Source organism: Micromesistius poutassou, assembly GCF_964030765.1.
Source record: "Micromesistius poutassou genome assembly, chromosome: 24".
Taxonomy (NCBI): Eukaryota; Metazoa; Chordata; class Actinopteri; order Gadiformes; family Gadidae; genus Micromesistius; species Micromesistius poutassou.
The window spans coordinates 248,873-265,803 of record NC_140294.1 but is presented as its reverse complement, the minus strand read 5'-3'; the positions used below and the strand labels follow the sequence as shown (position 1 = coordinate 265,803).

General features: G+C 47.4%; 2 protein-coding genes across 6 annotated transcripts in view; both read left to right on the top strand.

The window, feature by feature from the left end:
* f10 (coagulation factor X) overlaps positions 1-2,508 on the top strand; it is a 4,806-nt gene extending 2,298 nt beyond the window's left edge. Inside the window, exons 5-9 of the mRNA XM_084487828.1 lie at positions 1-127; positions 538-809; positions 1,060-1,177; positions 1,451-1,638; positions 1,900-2,508. The exon at positions 1-127 is cut by the window's left edge and continues 5 nt beyond it. Of these exons, the coding sequence (XP_084343954.1) occupies positions 1-127; positions 538-809; positions 1,060-1,177; positions 1,451-1,638; positions 1,900-2,343 (1,149 nt within the window). The 3' untranslated portion in view covers positions 2,344-2,508. The remainder of the gene's footprint in view (positions 128-537; positions 810-1,059; positions 1,178-1,450; positions 1,639-1,899) is intronic.
* A 499-nt stretch (positions 2,509-3,007) lies between these two features.
* prozb (protein Z, vitamin K-dependent plasma glycoprotein b) lies at positions 3,008-11,375 on the top strand. 5 transcript variants are annotated; one of them, XM_084487830.1, is made up of 9 exons: positions 3,259-3,277; positions 3,733-3,841; positions 4,628-4,791; positions 5,463-5,487; positions 5,651-5,815; positions 6,366-6,494; positions 6,820-6,911; positions 10,047-10,167; positions 10,572-11,375. In XM_084487830.1, the coding sequence occupies exons 1-9, from the start codon at positions 3,260-3,262 to the stop codon at positions 11,207-11,209; spliced, it is 1,461 nt and encodes a 486-aa protein (XP_084343956.1). In that variant the 5' UTR covers position 3,259; the 3' UTR covers positions 11,210-11,375. The 5 variants fall into 5 exon arrangements, with proteins under 5 accessions (XP_084343960.1, XP_084343958.1, XP_084343959.1 ...); XM_084487834.1 differs by lacking the exons at positions 3,259-3,277; positions 3,733-3,841 and adding an exon at positions 3,008-3,115; XM_084487832.1 differs by lacking the exon at positions 3,733-3,841 and having other exon boundaries at positions 3,126-3,277.
* The last annotated feature ends 5,556 nt before the right edge of the window (positions 11,376-16,931 follow it).

The window sequence follows — 16,931 nt, the reverse complement described above, 5'->3', positions numbered from 1 at the left end:
CCGGGGCTGTGTGAGAGCAACAACGGGGGGTGCGACCACTTCTGTCACGTCGTCTACGGCGACGTCCGCTGCTCCTGCACCGATGGCTACGTACTCTCAGCTGACCAGAAGGGCTGCCACTCCAACGGTGACACACACACACACACACACACACACACACACACACACACAAACACACATGTACACACACACACACACACACACACACACACACACACGTATACAAATACATACACACACATGTATACACATATATACACATAAAATAAACGTAGATATACACGTGTATACATATTTTACATTTAACGTCCTGTCTACCGTCTATTCCCTCCCTGCTCCTCAATGACCTGTCTCTGTACTGTCTAACCCCTCCCTGCTCCTTAATGACCTGTCTCTGTACTGTCTAACCCCTACCTGCTCCTTAATGACCTGTCTCTGTACTGTCTAACCCCTAGCTGCTCCTTAATGACCTGTCTCTGTACTGTCTAACCCCCACCTGCTCCTCACTGACCTCTGGACTGTCTAACCCCCTCCCAGAGACCTTCATGTGTGGCGCTCTGTTCAATAAGGGCACGCGTTCGGTCATCGTGTACGACGGCTCTGTGAACGCCAGCGGGGCGGGGAACACCTCCCAGGGGCCCCAGTGGGACCTGACCCTGGGGACCCTGGACTCCCTCAGCCTGCTGCCGTGGCAACCCGAGGACTACGCCGCCGACGGCGTCCGGGAGACGCCCGTCATCCCCGAGCACCGCGGGTCCACCCGCATCGTGGGCGGGGACAACTGCTACCCCGGGGAGTGCCCCTGGCAGGTACACTGGTTGCACTGGTTGGACTGGGTAGACTGGTTTATACTGGTTAGACTGGTTCGACTGGCAGGTACACTGGTCAGACTGGTTAGACTGGTAGACTGGTTAGACTGGTTAGATTGGTTTATACTGGTTATACTGCTCATACTGGTCAGACTGGTCAGACGGGTTAGACGGGTCATACTGGTTGTACTGGTTGTACTGGTTGTACTGGTTTCTAATATGTATACTGGTTGTACTGGTCTTCTCCCAGGCTCTCCTCCTGAATGAGGAGCACCGGGGCTTCTGCGGAGGAACCATCTTAAACAACTACCTTATCCTGACCGCCGCCCACTGCATGAACCAATCACGATACATCTACGTCGTCCTCGGTACGGCCAATCACACGCTGCCGCACAGCAGCACTAGAGCAAGGCACTGACACTGCAAGGTTGGGGGTTCTACTCCCTGTGACTCAGTAGTAGAGCAAGGCACTGACATCGCAGGGTTGGGGGTTTGATTCCCTGTGACTCAGTAGTAGAGCAAGGCACTAGCAGGGCAGGGTTGGGGGTTCCGGTCCCTGTGACTCAGTCCTAGAGCAAGGCAGTAGCAGGGCAGGGTTGGGGGTTCCGGTCCCTGCGGTGAGCCAGTGGTTGTGTGTGCAGGCGAGTTCGACACGCGGGTGAAGGAGGGCCAGGAGTCGGCCCACACGGTGGACCAGGTGCTGATCCACCGCCGCTACACGCCCGGGACCTTCCACAACGACATCGCCCTCATCAAGCTCCGCACGCCCATCACCTTCTCCAAATTCATCATCCCCGCCTGCCTCCCGCAGAGGGAGTTCGCCGAGAAGGTAGGCTCCTCCTGCTCGTCCTCCTGCTCCTCCTCCTCCTCCTCCTCCTCCTGCTGCTCCTCCTGCTCGTCCTCCTGCTCCTCCTGCTCCTCCTGCTCCACACAAGAGGAGCCTCTCCCCTATCGCCTCATCTCCACTCTAATCATCTGCTCCTCTCCCCCCCCCCCTCCCTCTCCCCGCCTCCCCCTCACTCCTCCCCCCCCCCTCTCTCCTCCCCCTCCCTCCCCCCCTCCCCCTCTCTCCCTCTCCCCCCCCCCCCAGGTCCTGATGCGTCAGGCGCAGGGCATGGTGAGCGGTCTGGGCCGGCTGGGTGAGACGAAGCAGCAGGCCACGGTGCTGCAGCGGCTCTTCCTCCCCTTCGTGGACCGCGCCGCCTGCATGGAGTCCAGCCAGTTCCGCATCACCAACCACATGTTCTGCGCGGGCTACGGCGACGGCAAGCGGGACGCCTGCTACGGGGACAGCGGGGGCCCCCACGTCACCGCGTACCGGGACACCTACTTCGTGACGGGCGTGGTGAGCTGGGGCGAGGGCTGCGCGCGGCAGGGGAAGTACGGCGTCTACACCCAGGTGTCCAAGTACATCCGCTGGATCAGGGAGGGCATGAAGCTGCTGATGCCCAGGGAGAGGGGCCCTGAGGCGGGCAGGCAGAGGAGGGACGCAGGCCCCCTCCACCGGCCCTGGACCCCGGCCAGAGCGCCATAGACACTGTGGATCTATAGATCTATAGATCTGTAGAGTTCAGCTGTACACCATAGACACTGTGGATCTATAGATGTGTAGACTGTGTGTGTCCAGCCTTAGTGCGTTTGTGGGTCATTTTCTTGTTGGATCTGAACGATGTGAATAAACGTTTGTCCACAAACCGTCCTCACGCCTCATTTACTGGAAATAAAACACAGAACCAGAGGAACCACACACACCAGCTGTGACACACAGACAGACAGACAGACAGACAGACAGAGAGACAGACAGAAAGACAGGCAGGCTGGCAGACAGACCGAGAGTCAGACAGAGAGACAGACAGACAGACAGCCAGGGGGAGACAGCCAGGCAGAGAGACAGGCAGAGAGACAGGAGTATGAGGAAATCCAAATTTGGTATTAATAATAATAATACATTTTATTTAAAGGCGCCTTTCATGGCTCTCACGGACACCATACATTCAAAACAGATCAGAAACAGATACACAAGAAACAATAGAAATGTAAACAGTTAAAATAAAGTGGACAATGGGTGATGGTGATGTTGTGATGTCAGGAGCGGTACGCAGATTTGAAAAGGTGAGTTTTGAGCTTTGATTGGAACCGGGATATGGAGTCGGTGTTGCGGATGCCAGGGGGTAGTGCGTAACAGAGCAGGGGGGCAGAGCAGCTGAAGGCTCTGCTCCCCATCGTGGTGAGACGGGCAGAGGGGACAGTGAGGTGAACAGAGGAGGAGGAGCGGAGTGCACGGAGGGAGTGGCCATCTGAATGAGGTCTGTCATGGTGTGTGGGGGCCAGATTATGGACGGCTTTGAAGGTGTAGAGGAGGATTTTAAATTGAATACGAAAATGAACCGGGAGTCATTGAAGCTGGTGAAGGACAGTCGTGACGTGGTGATGAGGAGGCTGTTCTAGAGATGACACGTGCTGCTGAGGTTTGAACCAGTTTTATGAGTTTATGGAGGTTTTTTTGGGGGGAGACCGAAGAGGAGGGAGTTGCAGTAGTCAAGCCTTGAAGTAAGCAGACCGTGAATGAGGATGGCAGTGGAGTGAGGGGCGAGGGAGGGCTGGAGACAGTTCGAGGTGGAAATAAGTGGGTGATGTTATTTGTATTGTTTCAACAGAGCAGGGATCGACATTGCTGGTGTGTGTGTGTGTGTGTGTGTGTGTGTGTGTGTGTGTGTGTGTGTGTGTGTGTGTGTGTGTGTGTGTGTGTGTGTGTGTGTGTGTCCGGGCTAAAGTCCCTCTCTGTTTACTGGACTAAGGGGACATCTCTGTGCAAACTTTACATTCTCAAAAAACAGCCCTCATCAACCTCTCTGTCTGTGTGTGTGTCTGCCTGTCTGTCTGTGTGTCTGCCTGTCTGTCTGCCTGTCAATGGTTGAGCCAGTGTGTGTGTGTGTGTGTGTGTGTGACAGTCATGGAGGCAGGCAGCAGACGGAGTGTGCTCCTTGTGTGTGTAACGCTGTGTTTCCTCCAGGTCTGGAGCCGTGCTGCGGGTAAGATAGACCCACCGTCTGGTTTAACTAGAGACTAGAGGTTAACTGGTTAGGGTTAACTGGTCTAGAGAATAGAGGGGTTAACTGGTCTAGAGACTAGAGGGTTAAACTGGTTAGGGTTAACGGGTCTAGAGACTAGAGGTTTACTGGTTAGGGTTAACTGGTCTAGAGACTAGAGGGTTAAACTGGTTAGGGTTAACTGGTCTAGAGACTAGAGGTTTACTGGTTAGGGTTAACTGGTCTAGAGACTAGAGGTGTTAACTGGTCTAGAGACTAGAGGTTAACTGGTTAGGGTTAACTGGTCTAGAGACTAGAGGGGTTAACTGGTCTAGAGACTAGATGTTAACTGGTTAGGGTTAACTGGTCTAGAGACTACAGGGGTTAACTGGTCTAGAGACTAGAGGTTTACTGGTTAGGGTTAACTGGTCTAGAGACTAGAGGTTTACTGGTTAGGGTTAATTTGTCTAGAGACTAGAGGGTTTAACTGGTTAGGGTTAACTGGTCTAGAGATTAGAAAGGGTTTAACTGGTCTAGAGACTAGAGGGTTTAACTGGTCTAGAGACTAGAGGGTTTAACTGGTTAGGGTTAACTGGTCTAGAGACTAGAGGTTAACTGGTCTAGAGACTAGAGGGTTAAACTGGTGATATTCTGTTGTTGTGTTGCAGTCCAGTTGTGTGGCGTTCTAACATCTGTTGTGTTGTTGTGTTGTTGTGATGTTGTGTTGTGCTGCGGTCCAGTGCTGTGGCGCTAATGTCTGTTATGTTGTTGTGTTGTGTTGCGGTCCAGTTGTGCGGCGCGCGGCACTAGCCCAGAGCGTGTTCGCCCGGCCCAAGAGAGCGAACTCCTTCTTCATTGAGGAGATGCTGCAGGGCAACCTGGAGAGGGAGTGCTTCGAGGAGACCTGCTCCTACGAGGAGGCGCGCGAGTACTTCGAAGACACGCCCAGAGCCGTACGACGCCCCACTACTGCTAAGGATGCTACTGCTAAGGATGCTAAGGATGCTACTGCTAAGGATGCTAAGGATGCTACTGCTAAGGATGCTACTGCTAAGGATGCTACTGCTAAGGATGCTACTGCTAAGGATGCTAAGGATGCTACTGCTAAGGAAGCTACTGCTAAGGATGCTACTGCTAAGGAAGCTACTGCTAAGGATGCAACCACTAATGAGGCCAATGGGGCTATTGATGACACTGCAAATAATGCTACTGCTAATTAGGCTAGTGCTAATGATGCTACTGCTAATGATACCACTGCAAATAATGCTACTGCTAATGATGCTACTGCTATAATGCTAAGGATGCTAACGCTCATGATTCCTGCGCTCATGACGCTAGTAATGCTACTGCTCATGATGAAACCACTAACGAGGCTAATGATGCCACTGCAAATAATGCTAACTACAAAGGATGCTAATGATGACCAGTCCACCAGTGGTACTGGTGGACTGGTCCTAGTGGTACTAGTTGACTGGTCCCAGTGGTACTGGTACTGCTGGACTGGTCCCAGTGGTACTGGTGGACTTGTCCCAGTGGTACGGCGTGTCATACCAACACGCATGTGATGGGAAGGAAGGGAAGTTGTTTTAGTGATGTCATCGCAACATCCTGTCTCTTCTTTCAGATCTCATTCTGGACCCGTTACTACGGTAAGAATATCTCTGTCTGTCTGTCTGTCTGTCTGTCTGTGTGTCTGTCTGTCTGTCTCTCTCTGTCTCTCTCTCCCCCACTCTCTCTCTCTCTCTCTGTCTCTCTCTCTCTCTCTCTCTCTCTCTAGTGTAACAGTGTTCTCTCTGGTCGTCTGGTCTGCAGACGGGGACCAGTGCAAGCCCAACCCGTGCCTCCAGGGGGGGAACTGTACGGACCGGGTCGGGGGCTTCGTTTGCAGCTGCAGAGACCCCCACCACGGCCTGACCTGTGAGCTGAGCCCCGTGAGGCCACTGCCCACCGACACCTCCCTTCAGGTCACTAAAGCAGGTATCACCTCCTCAGGTCACTATAGCAGGTATCACCTCCTCAGGTCACTATAGCAGGTATCACCTCCTCAGGTCACTAAAGCAGGTATCACCTCCTCAGGTCACTATAGCAGGTATCACCTCCTCAGGTCACTATAGCAGGTATCACCTCCTCAGGTCACTAAAGCAGGTATCACCTCCTCAGGTCACTATAGCAGGTATCACCTCCTCAGGTCACTATAGCAGGTATCACCTCCCCTCAGGTCACTATAGCAGGTATCACCTCCCCTCAGGTCACTATAGCAGGTATCACCTCCCTTCAGGTCACTATAGCAGGTATCACCTCCCCTCAGGTCACTATAGCAGGTATCACCTCCCCTCAGGTCACTATGGCAGGTATCACCTCCTCAAGTCACTATAGCAGGTATAACCTCCCCTCAGGTCACTATAGCAGGTATCACCTCCTCAGGTCAGTATAGCAGTTATCACCTCCCCTCAGGTCACTATAGCAGGTATCCAAGTACAAGTACAAAAATTTTACGTGTATGTGTTTGTGTGTGTGTGTGTGTCAGAGGTGCACTGCGCTGTGGACGGTCCGAGTTCCTGTCATCAGTTCTGTAGAGTTTGGAACGTTGAGCTGATTTGTTCCTGTATCGCGGGATTCACCCTTCAGACCGACAAGAAGACCTGTCTGCCCCACGGTGAAAGGATCCGTTTGTCTGACTCTAACCTGTCTGTCTGACTCTCACCTGTCTGTGTGACGCTCACCTGTGTGTCTGTCTGTCTGTCAGTATGATACACCTGTCTGTCTGACTCTAATATGTCTGTCTGACTCTCACCTGTCTGTGTGACAGTAAGATACACCTGTCTGTCTGACAGGAAGATACACCTGTCTTCCTGACAGGAAGATACACCTGTCTGTCTGACAGTATGATACACCTGTCTATCTGACAGTAAGATACACCTGTTTGTCTGACAGTATGATACACCTGTCTGTCTGACAGTAAGATACACCTGTCTCCCCAGCTGAGTATCCATGTGGACGATGGTTGCCGAGCAATAAGACCCTAACAGTCCAAGCCCCGCCCCCCTGCTCTGATGGACGCTGTCCGTGGCAGGTAGGTCCATCAGCCAATCACAACCAGCCGCCTCTTATCCCAGCCTATCAGAAGAGAGACCCACGACTAAGGCATCTATTATGATATATTATATATACATCATGGTATCTACACATTTTTAAAGTACAAATTTAATGACTTTCAAGACCTTTTCAAGACCTCTAAAAGGAAAATTTAATACCAATACCGCTGCAAAAAAATCGAGACTATACACTATATACTCCGTTCATTATGAGTTTTATTCAGTTTGAGTAACGAATAGTAACGACCATGGGCGTCACCATAATATAATTGGGGGGGGGACACGTCCCCCCCACCCTTGAAAAAAAGTTGTTTCGACCCCCCCACATTTGCCATCAAAAATACTAGTGCATGACTGGTCTACTAGTCCAGCGTTCTTTCCATCGCTTCACAATCAAATCCGTTCCACTTTATCAGTAGGGGGAATACCCATATAAATAGAAATCCACTCCGAAGCCGACCGAAGCAAGCCTATGTTGAGAGTCGGATCAACGACAGCGACACAAGATGGACATAAGGACTTTTTTTTCGAGGAAGAGGAAAGTAAGCCAGAGTTGCCCAAGTTTTCCATTGAATGGCCAAACAGCTAAATTACGTTCTTCCATGGCCAAACACAGCCAGCTTTTCTGATAAGAATGTTAGCACCCTCATGAGACATTCTCTGGCATTAGCAATATTCAAAGTCACAAATATCAAATATTTGTGCCTAATAGCATACTTTGTTGTATAAAAAACCTAGCCTATATATCATCAAGGTATATGAATTTTTAATACATTTCATAATGTAAATATGAGCATTAAAGCTCAATAGCTTCCAGGTCATGTGACCTATTGGCTCAAAATGAGTGTAGGACAGTAGATCTACACTGCTGTATGAGACACACCTCTTTTTATAGCATTTTACTTCCCCTTATATTTTTTATGAATTATTAGTACATTTCATAATGTAAATATGAGCATTCCTTCCAGGTAATGTGACCTATTGGCTCAAAATTAGTGCAGGATCATACTTGTTTTATGAGACACAACTCTTACTTCATTTTTTTTAAATCAAATGTTAACACTTCATATTTTTTAAATAAACGTTTAATACATTTAATACCCACGTTTTATTTTGAAAACCGGAAGTTTCCACACGCTGCAGTAAACTAGCGCTGCAAAGTATTTGCCATAAAGTCAGCAATAAGGGCGCACTGGAAAATTTTGGAGCGGCTGGCTTGACCACGCGAAAACGAGGGACGGCTAGCTTGACCGCAGTGTTTGTTTAGATCCCGCTAGTTGGATACATTGCATTCTTTCGTAGTGGCGACTTCTCGACTGCAAGGAAAGCTCGGCTTCACCTACAATTTCGAAAATTAAATGGTCAGATATATACTGTTGTGTTAACATTTCATTGATTAAAAATGCGTTAGAACACGTCCATCTCGAAGACGAGTCCGTTCAGAATCAGCTGCTTATCGCAGGTCGACTGACTCGATTTCCTTCTCACACTTACGTGTTTAATTTGCGTGTTTAGACAGATAGGCGCGCACACACACGCGCACCAAGCATCACCCGCATTCATTCATTCTATTAAATACTCACTCGCGGTAAAACTGTTTTCTCACGATCAAATACTCTTCAATCCTAAAAGTAATGGGCTTGTACACGATGTCTGGGTCAAGAACATATGTGTTTGCCGTACGGTGTTTGCAGATGCATTGATTTAAAAGTACAACTTACCGCTGTATCAGCTGTTCTTTCCCAAATCATTTAACCAATCATTTACCCTAAAACTAGATTTTGTTTTGGAAGCCTGGAATATACTTTGCTCGAATGTATTATTGTTATTATTATTATTTAAACGCATGGCATAGCCTACTATACTTCATTCATGTTCATTCATGCAGGGAAAAAAAAGTTTCCACAATCCACACGCTATTTCTATGCAGTTTCACACGTATGAATAATCTTTGACATCATAATATTTAACATGCAAGTGTAGTGGTGCCTGGTTGCTGCGGAGGAAAATCAGCTTTGCGCCAGGTGCAAACTAGCAACGACACATGCGTCGGTGTAGAAAGTCAATTGCGCCGGGCGCAAGATAGGGCCCTTCTTCTGTTTGGCGCACATGGCTAATTTGCATACGCGCACAGGACTGTCGGAATGGGAACACGTCGGACTGGCAGCATTACGGGGGCGCGATTACGGGCTGGCGGAGTTACATTTAAAAATCGCGTTCAAGTAAAAATAAATAAGAAAAACGTAATCAATTTGTGGCGCTCGTTGTTCAATCTGTGGCGCAGCGCCACACATTGGCCTATGTGTGGAAAACACTGCTCGGCCATCACACATGTGCTCATTCGGAGCATTGTAAATCATTTATTGTTTCACTGTTGTAGCCAGTTCATTTATGTAATAAATTAACAATGCGATCGGGATTTTTGACGTGGGGGGGGGGGGGGAGCGATCAGGATTGTTATTGTTGTTGGATGTGTGGCGTGTGTGTAAGCAGGCAAAAGCGTGTGTCACACGGTGAACCCGTGAGAGTTACGGCGAACCCAGCTCTGCTTCAACTTTATATTAAAAAAAAACGTTCATACTCCGCGTACCACTAGAGAACGCTCCACCGTTTGAGAACCACTGTTCTAGCGTATCGGTTTGACCAACCGGACATTGTAGGTTGTAAAATGAAACGTAAAACTGAACAAATATACAAGATACAAAAATAGAAATGAAACAAAATACACCCGCTCATTAATTCTCCCCCCGATTAAATTTAATGCCGCCCACCCAATAATTCCAGACTTTTTAAGACATTTAAGGCCTTGAATATGGAAACTTAAATTCAATGACTTTTAATACTTTTCAAGATCCGCGGCAACCCTGATACATAATACAGGCGTTATATATTTAGATTTGTTTTATTAATATTATCTATAATGATACATTATATATACATATACAGGCATTATATATTTATATTAGTATTATCTATTATGCATATGATATCTACATATACAGGCATTATATTTTTAAATTATTATATATTTTTATTTGTATTATCTATAATTATATATCTATTATATAATATACCTATGTATTATTAGTATTCTATCGTTGTTGTGTTGTCAGGTGTCGCTGTTGGACAGTGAGGGGGAGGAGCTATGTCAGGGCGTGGTACTTGGGGCAGTGGCCATCCTGACCTCCGCAAGCTGTTACACAGGAAACGCAACAAGCCTGCATGTTCACCAGGGTTAGACCCACAATAACATGCATAACACGTTATGATCACAGTATTAATAAATGTTATAACAGTTAGAACATATTATAATAACACCCTCAAATGTGCAGGACTAACGGGTTATAAAACAATATTGACATGTTATTATACAATATTAACATGTTATAATACGGTATTCATATGTAATAATAAAAATAATAACGGTAGTAACATGTAATAATAACAGTATTAACACGTTATAATAGTATTAACGTGTTATAACAGCAGTAATGTTATAATAACAGTATTAACATGGTATAACAGCATTAATGTTATAAATAAGTATTAACATGTTATAACAGCACTTACATGTTATAATAACAGTATTAACAGGTTATAATAACAGTAAGAGCTAGTTGTAATAAAGGTCTCCTCAGGGGGTCAGACGGTCTCCATCCTCGGCGCCTTCCTCCACCGCGGCTTCCAGGCGGGTCTCCATGACAACGACCTGGTGGTCCTCCACCTGGCCACGCCCCTGGTCTTTGGCCCCTCCCTCTTCCCACTCTGCTTGCCCACCAAGGACTTCAGTGAGAACGTCCTGATGCATGCTGGGAGCCCCGGCCTGATGTGGCTGGGGACAGAGGTCGTGACCTACGTGACCCTGGACGACTGCCGCCGCCTCCTGAACACCTCTCAGCCAATCAGCAACAAGATGTTCTGCATGGCCGGCCCCCCGGCCCGGCCCAGCCCACAGGAAGTGGAGCGGCGCTGGCGGGCGTCGCCGGTGGCGTCTCGCCGTCACGGCACCGCCTTCCTCACCGGGCTGCTGCTGCCCCTCCCCCCAGGGAGGGGGCGGGGCCAGGGGCGGGGCCTGCTCTTCACCAAGCTGTCCCGCTTCCTGCCGTGGATCGGCTCCACGCTGGACCGCATCCAGAGATTCCAGGACGAGGTCGCGGCCCGGGTCAGCCCGACGCCAGGACATCACCACCGGGCTCACGTGAACTCACATACTAACACTAATAACGCCACACCCCCAAGGTCACGGCCAGGCGATGACCTCACACCCCAGCGATGAGGTCACAGCCCAGCGATGAGGTCACTCCTCCCATCTGCCCTGGTACTCTGAGCTGTGATCTGAGCGGTCCCCCTTGATGACCTCATTAGTTCAGTACCTCCTCTCACTGCAGCGGGTTCAGCCTCTGGAGACGACTCAGACCGGACTGATAAACTAAATGAACACACATGTTGTTGTCTGTTATTTATTCCGTGAACACGTTGAGACTGGTAGTTACAGCACAAGGTTCTGGTATGGTACCCTAACCCCTACCTGCTCCTCATCGACCTGCCTACTGTCTAACCCCTACCTGCTCCTTAATGACCTGTCTCTGTACTGTCTAACCCCTACCTGCTCCTTAATGACCTGTCTCTGGACTGTCTAACCCCTACCTGCTCCTTAATGACCTGTCTCTGGACTGTCTAACCCCTACCTGCTCCTTAATGACCTGTCTCTGGACTGTCTAACCCCTACCTGCTCCTTAATGACCTGTCTCTGGACTCTCTAACCCCTACCTGCTATTTAACGACCTGTCTCTGTACTGTCTTACCCCTACCTGCTCCTTAATGACCTGTCTCTGTACTGTCTTACCCCTACCTGCTCCTTAATGACCTGTCTGTGGACTGTCTTACCCCTACCTGCTCCTTAATGACCTGTCTGTGGACTGTCTAACCCTGACCTGCTCCTTCATGGCCTGCCTCTGTACTGTCTAACCCCTACCTGCTCCTTAATGACCAGTCTCTGTACTGTCTAACCCCTACCTGCTCCTTAATGACCAGTCTCTGTACTGTCTAACCCCTACCTGCTCCTTAATGACCAGTCTCTGTACTGTCTAACCCCTACCTATGTAACCAATCGACCGTGGACTTGTGGATATCGACAGCGTGGGAAGGACGACACCGCTACACAAGACTTGGTCTCACGCCTCTTTATTCTGTTTGAATGGTGACACACAAATCGTGTCACCCATCAGCAACTGCATCTATATTCAGACCTCCAGCTTAGATAGATTTCTCTCTCTCTAATACATAAAAACATGTAGACATTCTACATAAAACACGTGCTCGTATAGTGGTTAATTTATGTCACAACATGTGAACCCTACATTTATGAAAGCCCACCTGTTTGAATGGCGACACACAAATCGTGTCAACCATCAGCAACTGTGCAACAAAAAGTAACAATTATAATCTAAAATAAAAACCTCATAACCAACAGCAAGCTAGCAAGCTCACAGCTAGCTAATTAGCTTTAGCTCAACATGCGGTCAGAAGTACTACTTATAATCATCATTTCTGCACATAAATGTCTGTTACTTTCCTATTACGTACAGGTAATATTTACATTCAAAATACACAACACCGGTCGGTACAGAACGAGCCAAAACCATTAAACATTAATATTGTTGGCCACATCGCTCGCACTTTTACTCACCTCCACCTTTAGATATATTTCTCTGCGGAGGCATGTACGGTGTGGGAAAAGGGACAATGGATGCAATTGCGCCATTCAGTCACCAGGTGGCAATAAAATGACACATCTTCATGATAAACTTATTTTTGTAGTAATTCAAACTAAGGGGATTTCTAACCCTGTTGCACCTGCTCCTTAATGACCTGTCTTTGTACTGTCTAACCCCTACCTGCTCCTTAATGACCTGGCTCTGTACTGTCTAACCCCTACCTGCTCCTTAATGACCTGTCTCTGTACTGTCTAACCCCTACCTGCTCCTTAATGACCTGTCTCTGTACTGTTTAACGACCCCTACCTGTTCCTTAATGACCTCTCTCTGTACGTGGAACAGTAGAGGGGGCGTGGCCACTAAACACACTAAGATTGTAACGTCTATTGACAATGAATAGAACGTAGAACACATAGAACACACACAGCATGTGCGCGTTATAAAGGAGGTGCGTGACACAGGTGAATTTATTATTTAACTAGATGACCTAAAAACCTCTCTGGTGAAAACACGAGTTGCGCTTCGGGAAGATTACAGCTCAGCTGCCTGTCGTTACCGCCCGCACCATCCCGCAATTCCCGCAATTCATCACCATGTCAACAATGTTGAAACCGGTCGGGTTGGATCGAGACAACTGCTTCCTCATTGCACACAAATAGTCCGACAACAAAAAAGAAGAACATGTGATTGTCTTCAGACTCTACTTATGGACGTTTACAAGTTTACAAGTCAGGAGAAATAAAATAGGACCACACATCGTGTGTGCGCGTGTGTGTGTATGTGTGTTAAAGTGACCAGAGGGGTGTTCCACAAAGCCGGTTTTATCACTTACCCAGCTAAGTTAACCCAGGGTTAGCGGCAACCCTAGGTTTTCCGTTCCAAAATGAACACGGTATGTAAGTTGCTATAGAAACATATGCTCTCAATCAAACCTGGTCGGAGCAGGTTTTGCGCAGGTTAAGTTTGGAAGATAACCCTGTTTTGCTCAGAGTAGGCTATTTAAACCCGCGTTTATCGCAGCTTTTACGTGTTCGCCTGTTGATATCGGAGCGCAAATAATTCGTGCAATTCACAGAGATTAATTAGACCACGGCTCGACATATTGTCCTCTCCGGATGACTTTTTGCTGGAGAGATATAGTTTTTCACGTGATTCTTTGATATATTTAAATAGCCTTCTCCAACCCTACATTGCAAATGTTACCAATCGTGGATCTGCCCTCAGTTCACTACAAACAATTTGCATAGCTTTCCGTTTTTTTGCGACGGGTAGCTTTTTGTACAGTGTAGGAGATGCTGAGCACATAGGCAAAGCTACCGTCTGCCGCTCAGTGCGTCTGTCTTGCGCTGAAGCGGTTGTTGCGTAACTTCATGGAGTTTCACCAACTTGCAGGTCAGCATTATCTACTTTAAGTGTTCCCAAATGGCTCCGAAATTATCCTTGTTGACTTTTCATCTGGGTCTTATATTTCAGGATTTCCTAATGTAATTGGGTGCATTGATGGCACACATCCAATGTGAGCAATACATTTCAACAGGGTGCGTTGCATTATGAACATATCATAGACCTCATATAATTGTTGTGCTTGTGCAAGATAGCTCAAAGTTTGTATTTGATCGCAGGGCAATTCGATGGGGATCTCCTAGGAGATCGAGGGTATCAATGCCTCCCGACGCTCATCACCCCGTACCCTAATCCCGCTCCTGGACCACAGACAACATTTAACCTGGCACACAGCAGAACCCGCGTTAAGATTGAAAATACATTCTGGATATTGAAGTCCAGATTCCAATGCCTACGTGGACTAAGAGTTTGTCCGGAACGGGCATGCGATGTAATTGTTGCATGCCACAATATAGCCACTCTGCGCAAAGAGATGCCTCCCCACTTTACCCGTTCCTCGAGGAGGAACACATTCGCAAATGTTTGTAAGGGCTGACAAAGGATGCGAGACCACATTTGCAGAAATCATTTAAATAAAAATAAATTAAAAAAACACTTTTCTTCCATCATTTTTATTCTTTAGTTGCTGAGGGAGGAAAAATAATAATTAGTACCTTGATCGGTAAAATATGCGGCCCGTTTCGCCATTTTGATCAGGATTTCCATGATCCATACATCACGTCTTTATAGGTTTGCCGTGAACGCGCACAACCCTGTGTTAACCAACCCCGTGTTGATTGAACTAATTCATAACCGGTGCTGTGGAACCGACAGCTCTGGGTTAGTCGGCACAGGATCGGACAACCTAGAGTTCAGCGTTAACTCTGTGTTTGTTAAACCTCCGTTCTTGGAACACCCCTCAGATTTCTGAGACAAAATCCGGGGACATTTTGGTTTCTGCGGTGTAAAAACCTCCAAATATGTATGGGGGGGCGGAATTGTTGACGGCGGGACAGGTCACTGAAAACGGGGACTGTCCCCGGAAATCCGGGACGTCTGGTCACCCTAGTGTGCCTGCCTGCCTGCCTGCCTGCCTGTGTTTTCGTTTCTGAAGGCAAGGCTTCGATTTCCATGAAAGCACGTGACAGAGAGGGGGCGGATCCTGTGAGTTTCGAGGCTATATAAAACTTCCAAGTGCGTCACAGCTCCTCATTGTTCGAGGCTACCTCCTCGTCCAGTGAACTCAACTGCACCTCGTTGTTCGAGGCTACCTCCTCGTCCTACTCGTCTTCTGCATGAACTCGATCTTTCTCGAATTCCACTTTTAAATCCTTTTCTCTGACTTACTTGTTTTAGGAACACTTCATCCTCCGTTTCTTCTCTTGCATTTATACTTTTATAACTTTATACCGTACCTAACCGCATTTTATTCACGTAATATAAAGGTTTAGTTTTTTTTTTACATTTTATAATTATTGTTGTTATTGTAGCGACCATGGGCGTGGTCGCAATGTTAAGTGTGCCGCAAGGGATCCTGGGGGGTTTAGACTATCGACAGTTGGACCTTTGGCGCCCTCCCATAGGTCCTTTGCGGCAGAGACAGCGCTGTGTGAGATTAAAAAAAAAGAGTTGGATATGCCTGGGTGGCGGTGTATTGTGCTGGTGTAACTGTTCCCGATACCGTCACCGAGACGTTATGTTAATTGTTTATGTTGAGTGTGTTTTTGTGTGTCGTGAGGGTGTGTTCAATAAATGCAACTCTCCTAGTTGTGCGGTGTAGGGGTGCGAGAGTTGTTTAACCGCTGAACATGTGGGCTCCCGTCTGGTCCTTCCCGTGCTGCTCGCAACATTATAATATTTATTACATGGTTCCATTATATGCCGACTTTTTAAGGCATTGCTTGTGTAAATAACAGTAAAGTATGAGTGATTAAATATAGAAGCCATGTTTCTATACACAGTACAAGACATTTATTAATATCTCTAGAAATAATTATATGGTTTTCAAGCTAAATCTTTGCTCTTCAATGAATGTCAATGTTATGTTATATAACCAGCATTTACCATCAGAACAATATAGACCATGTCATGTAACTCTTCCTGCAACAAACAGTATTTACATGTCAACAGAAGCACTGAGAGACACAGATGATCAGCTGACAATATTGATGTGGCTACATTGAAAGAGCTGTCATGTGTTTTAGAAAACGTTAGTACTTATACTTATTAATGACAAGTGCGTAAATCATTGAGCAATACATTTGTCTTCATTCTGTAAATACCAAGTGTTGCCTTCTCTCTGTGTCACTATATGGTTTATGTGAAGATATTCCACACACATTTGTACTTGCACTTACAGAGTTGGCGTGACCTTAGAGAACGGGCCAAAAAGATTATGAAACTGACTGCCAGACGGCAGAACGAGACATACAAAAACACATAACACATTTTCATAATCTGCTGAACCTGAACCCAGGGTTGTCTACGTCAAGACATGGCACCTTTCGCCTTAACCAAAGGTCAACGGGCGCCGGATTACACGATACCAGAGGCACGGCTGGCTGGAATACGCAGAACATCGCCAAGATATCATCATATCATCCAAGATATGGCAGACAACTCTCAGTCCAAGCTGTGGAAAAACACCTGTATACATACGCGCACACACCCTAGATCGGTGGACCATTGGAGTGGCTCATTAGACGAGTGGTTTGAATCTCCCTGTGCACATACTTAGACATACTGCACAGACCTCCTGCACAGATCTACTGCAGCCGCTGGCCAGACGGGGCTTTCTGTCTTACTTGAATAAACGATAAACTCAACTGAAGCCTCATCCTTGAAAAGATCACTGCATTTATTACAATGCTTTTGTGCTAACAGAGGTTTGGTTTAATA

Coding starts and splice junctions, on each gene's coding strand:
- prozb (XM_084487830.1), top strand. Junction 4,792..5,462: donor TCGAAGACACGCCCAGAGCC/GTACGACGCCCC, acceptor CTCTTCTTTCAG/ATCTCATTCTGGACCCGTTA. Junction 6,912..10,046: donor ATGGACGCTGTCCGTGGCAG/GTAGGTCCATCA, acceptor TTGTGTTGTCAG/GTGTCGCTGTTGGACAGTGA.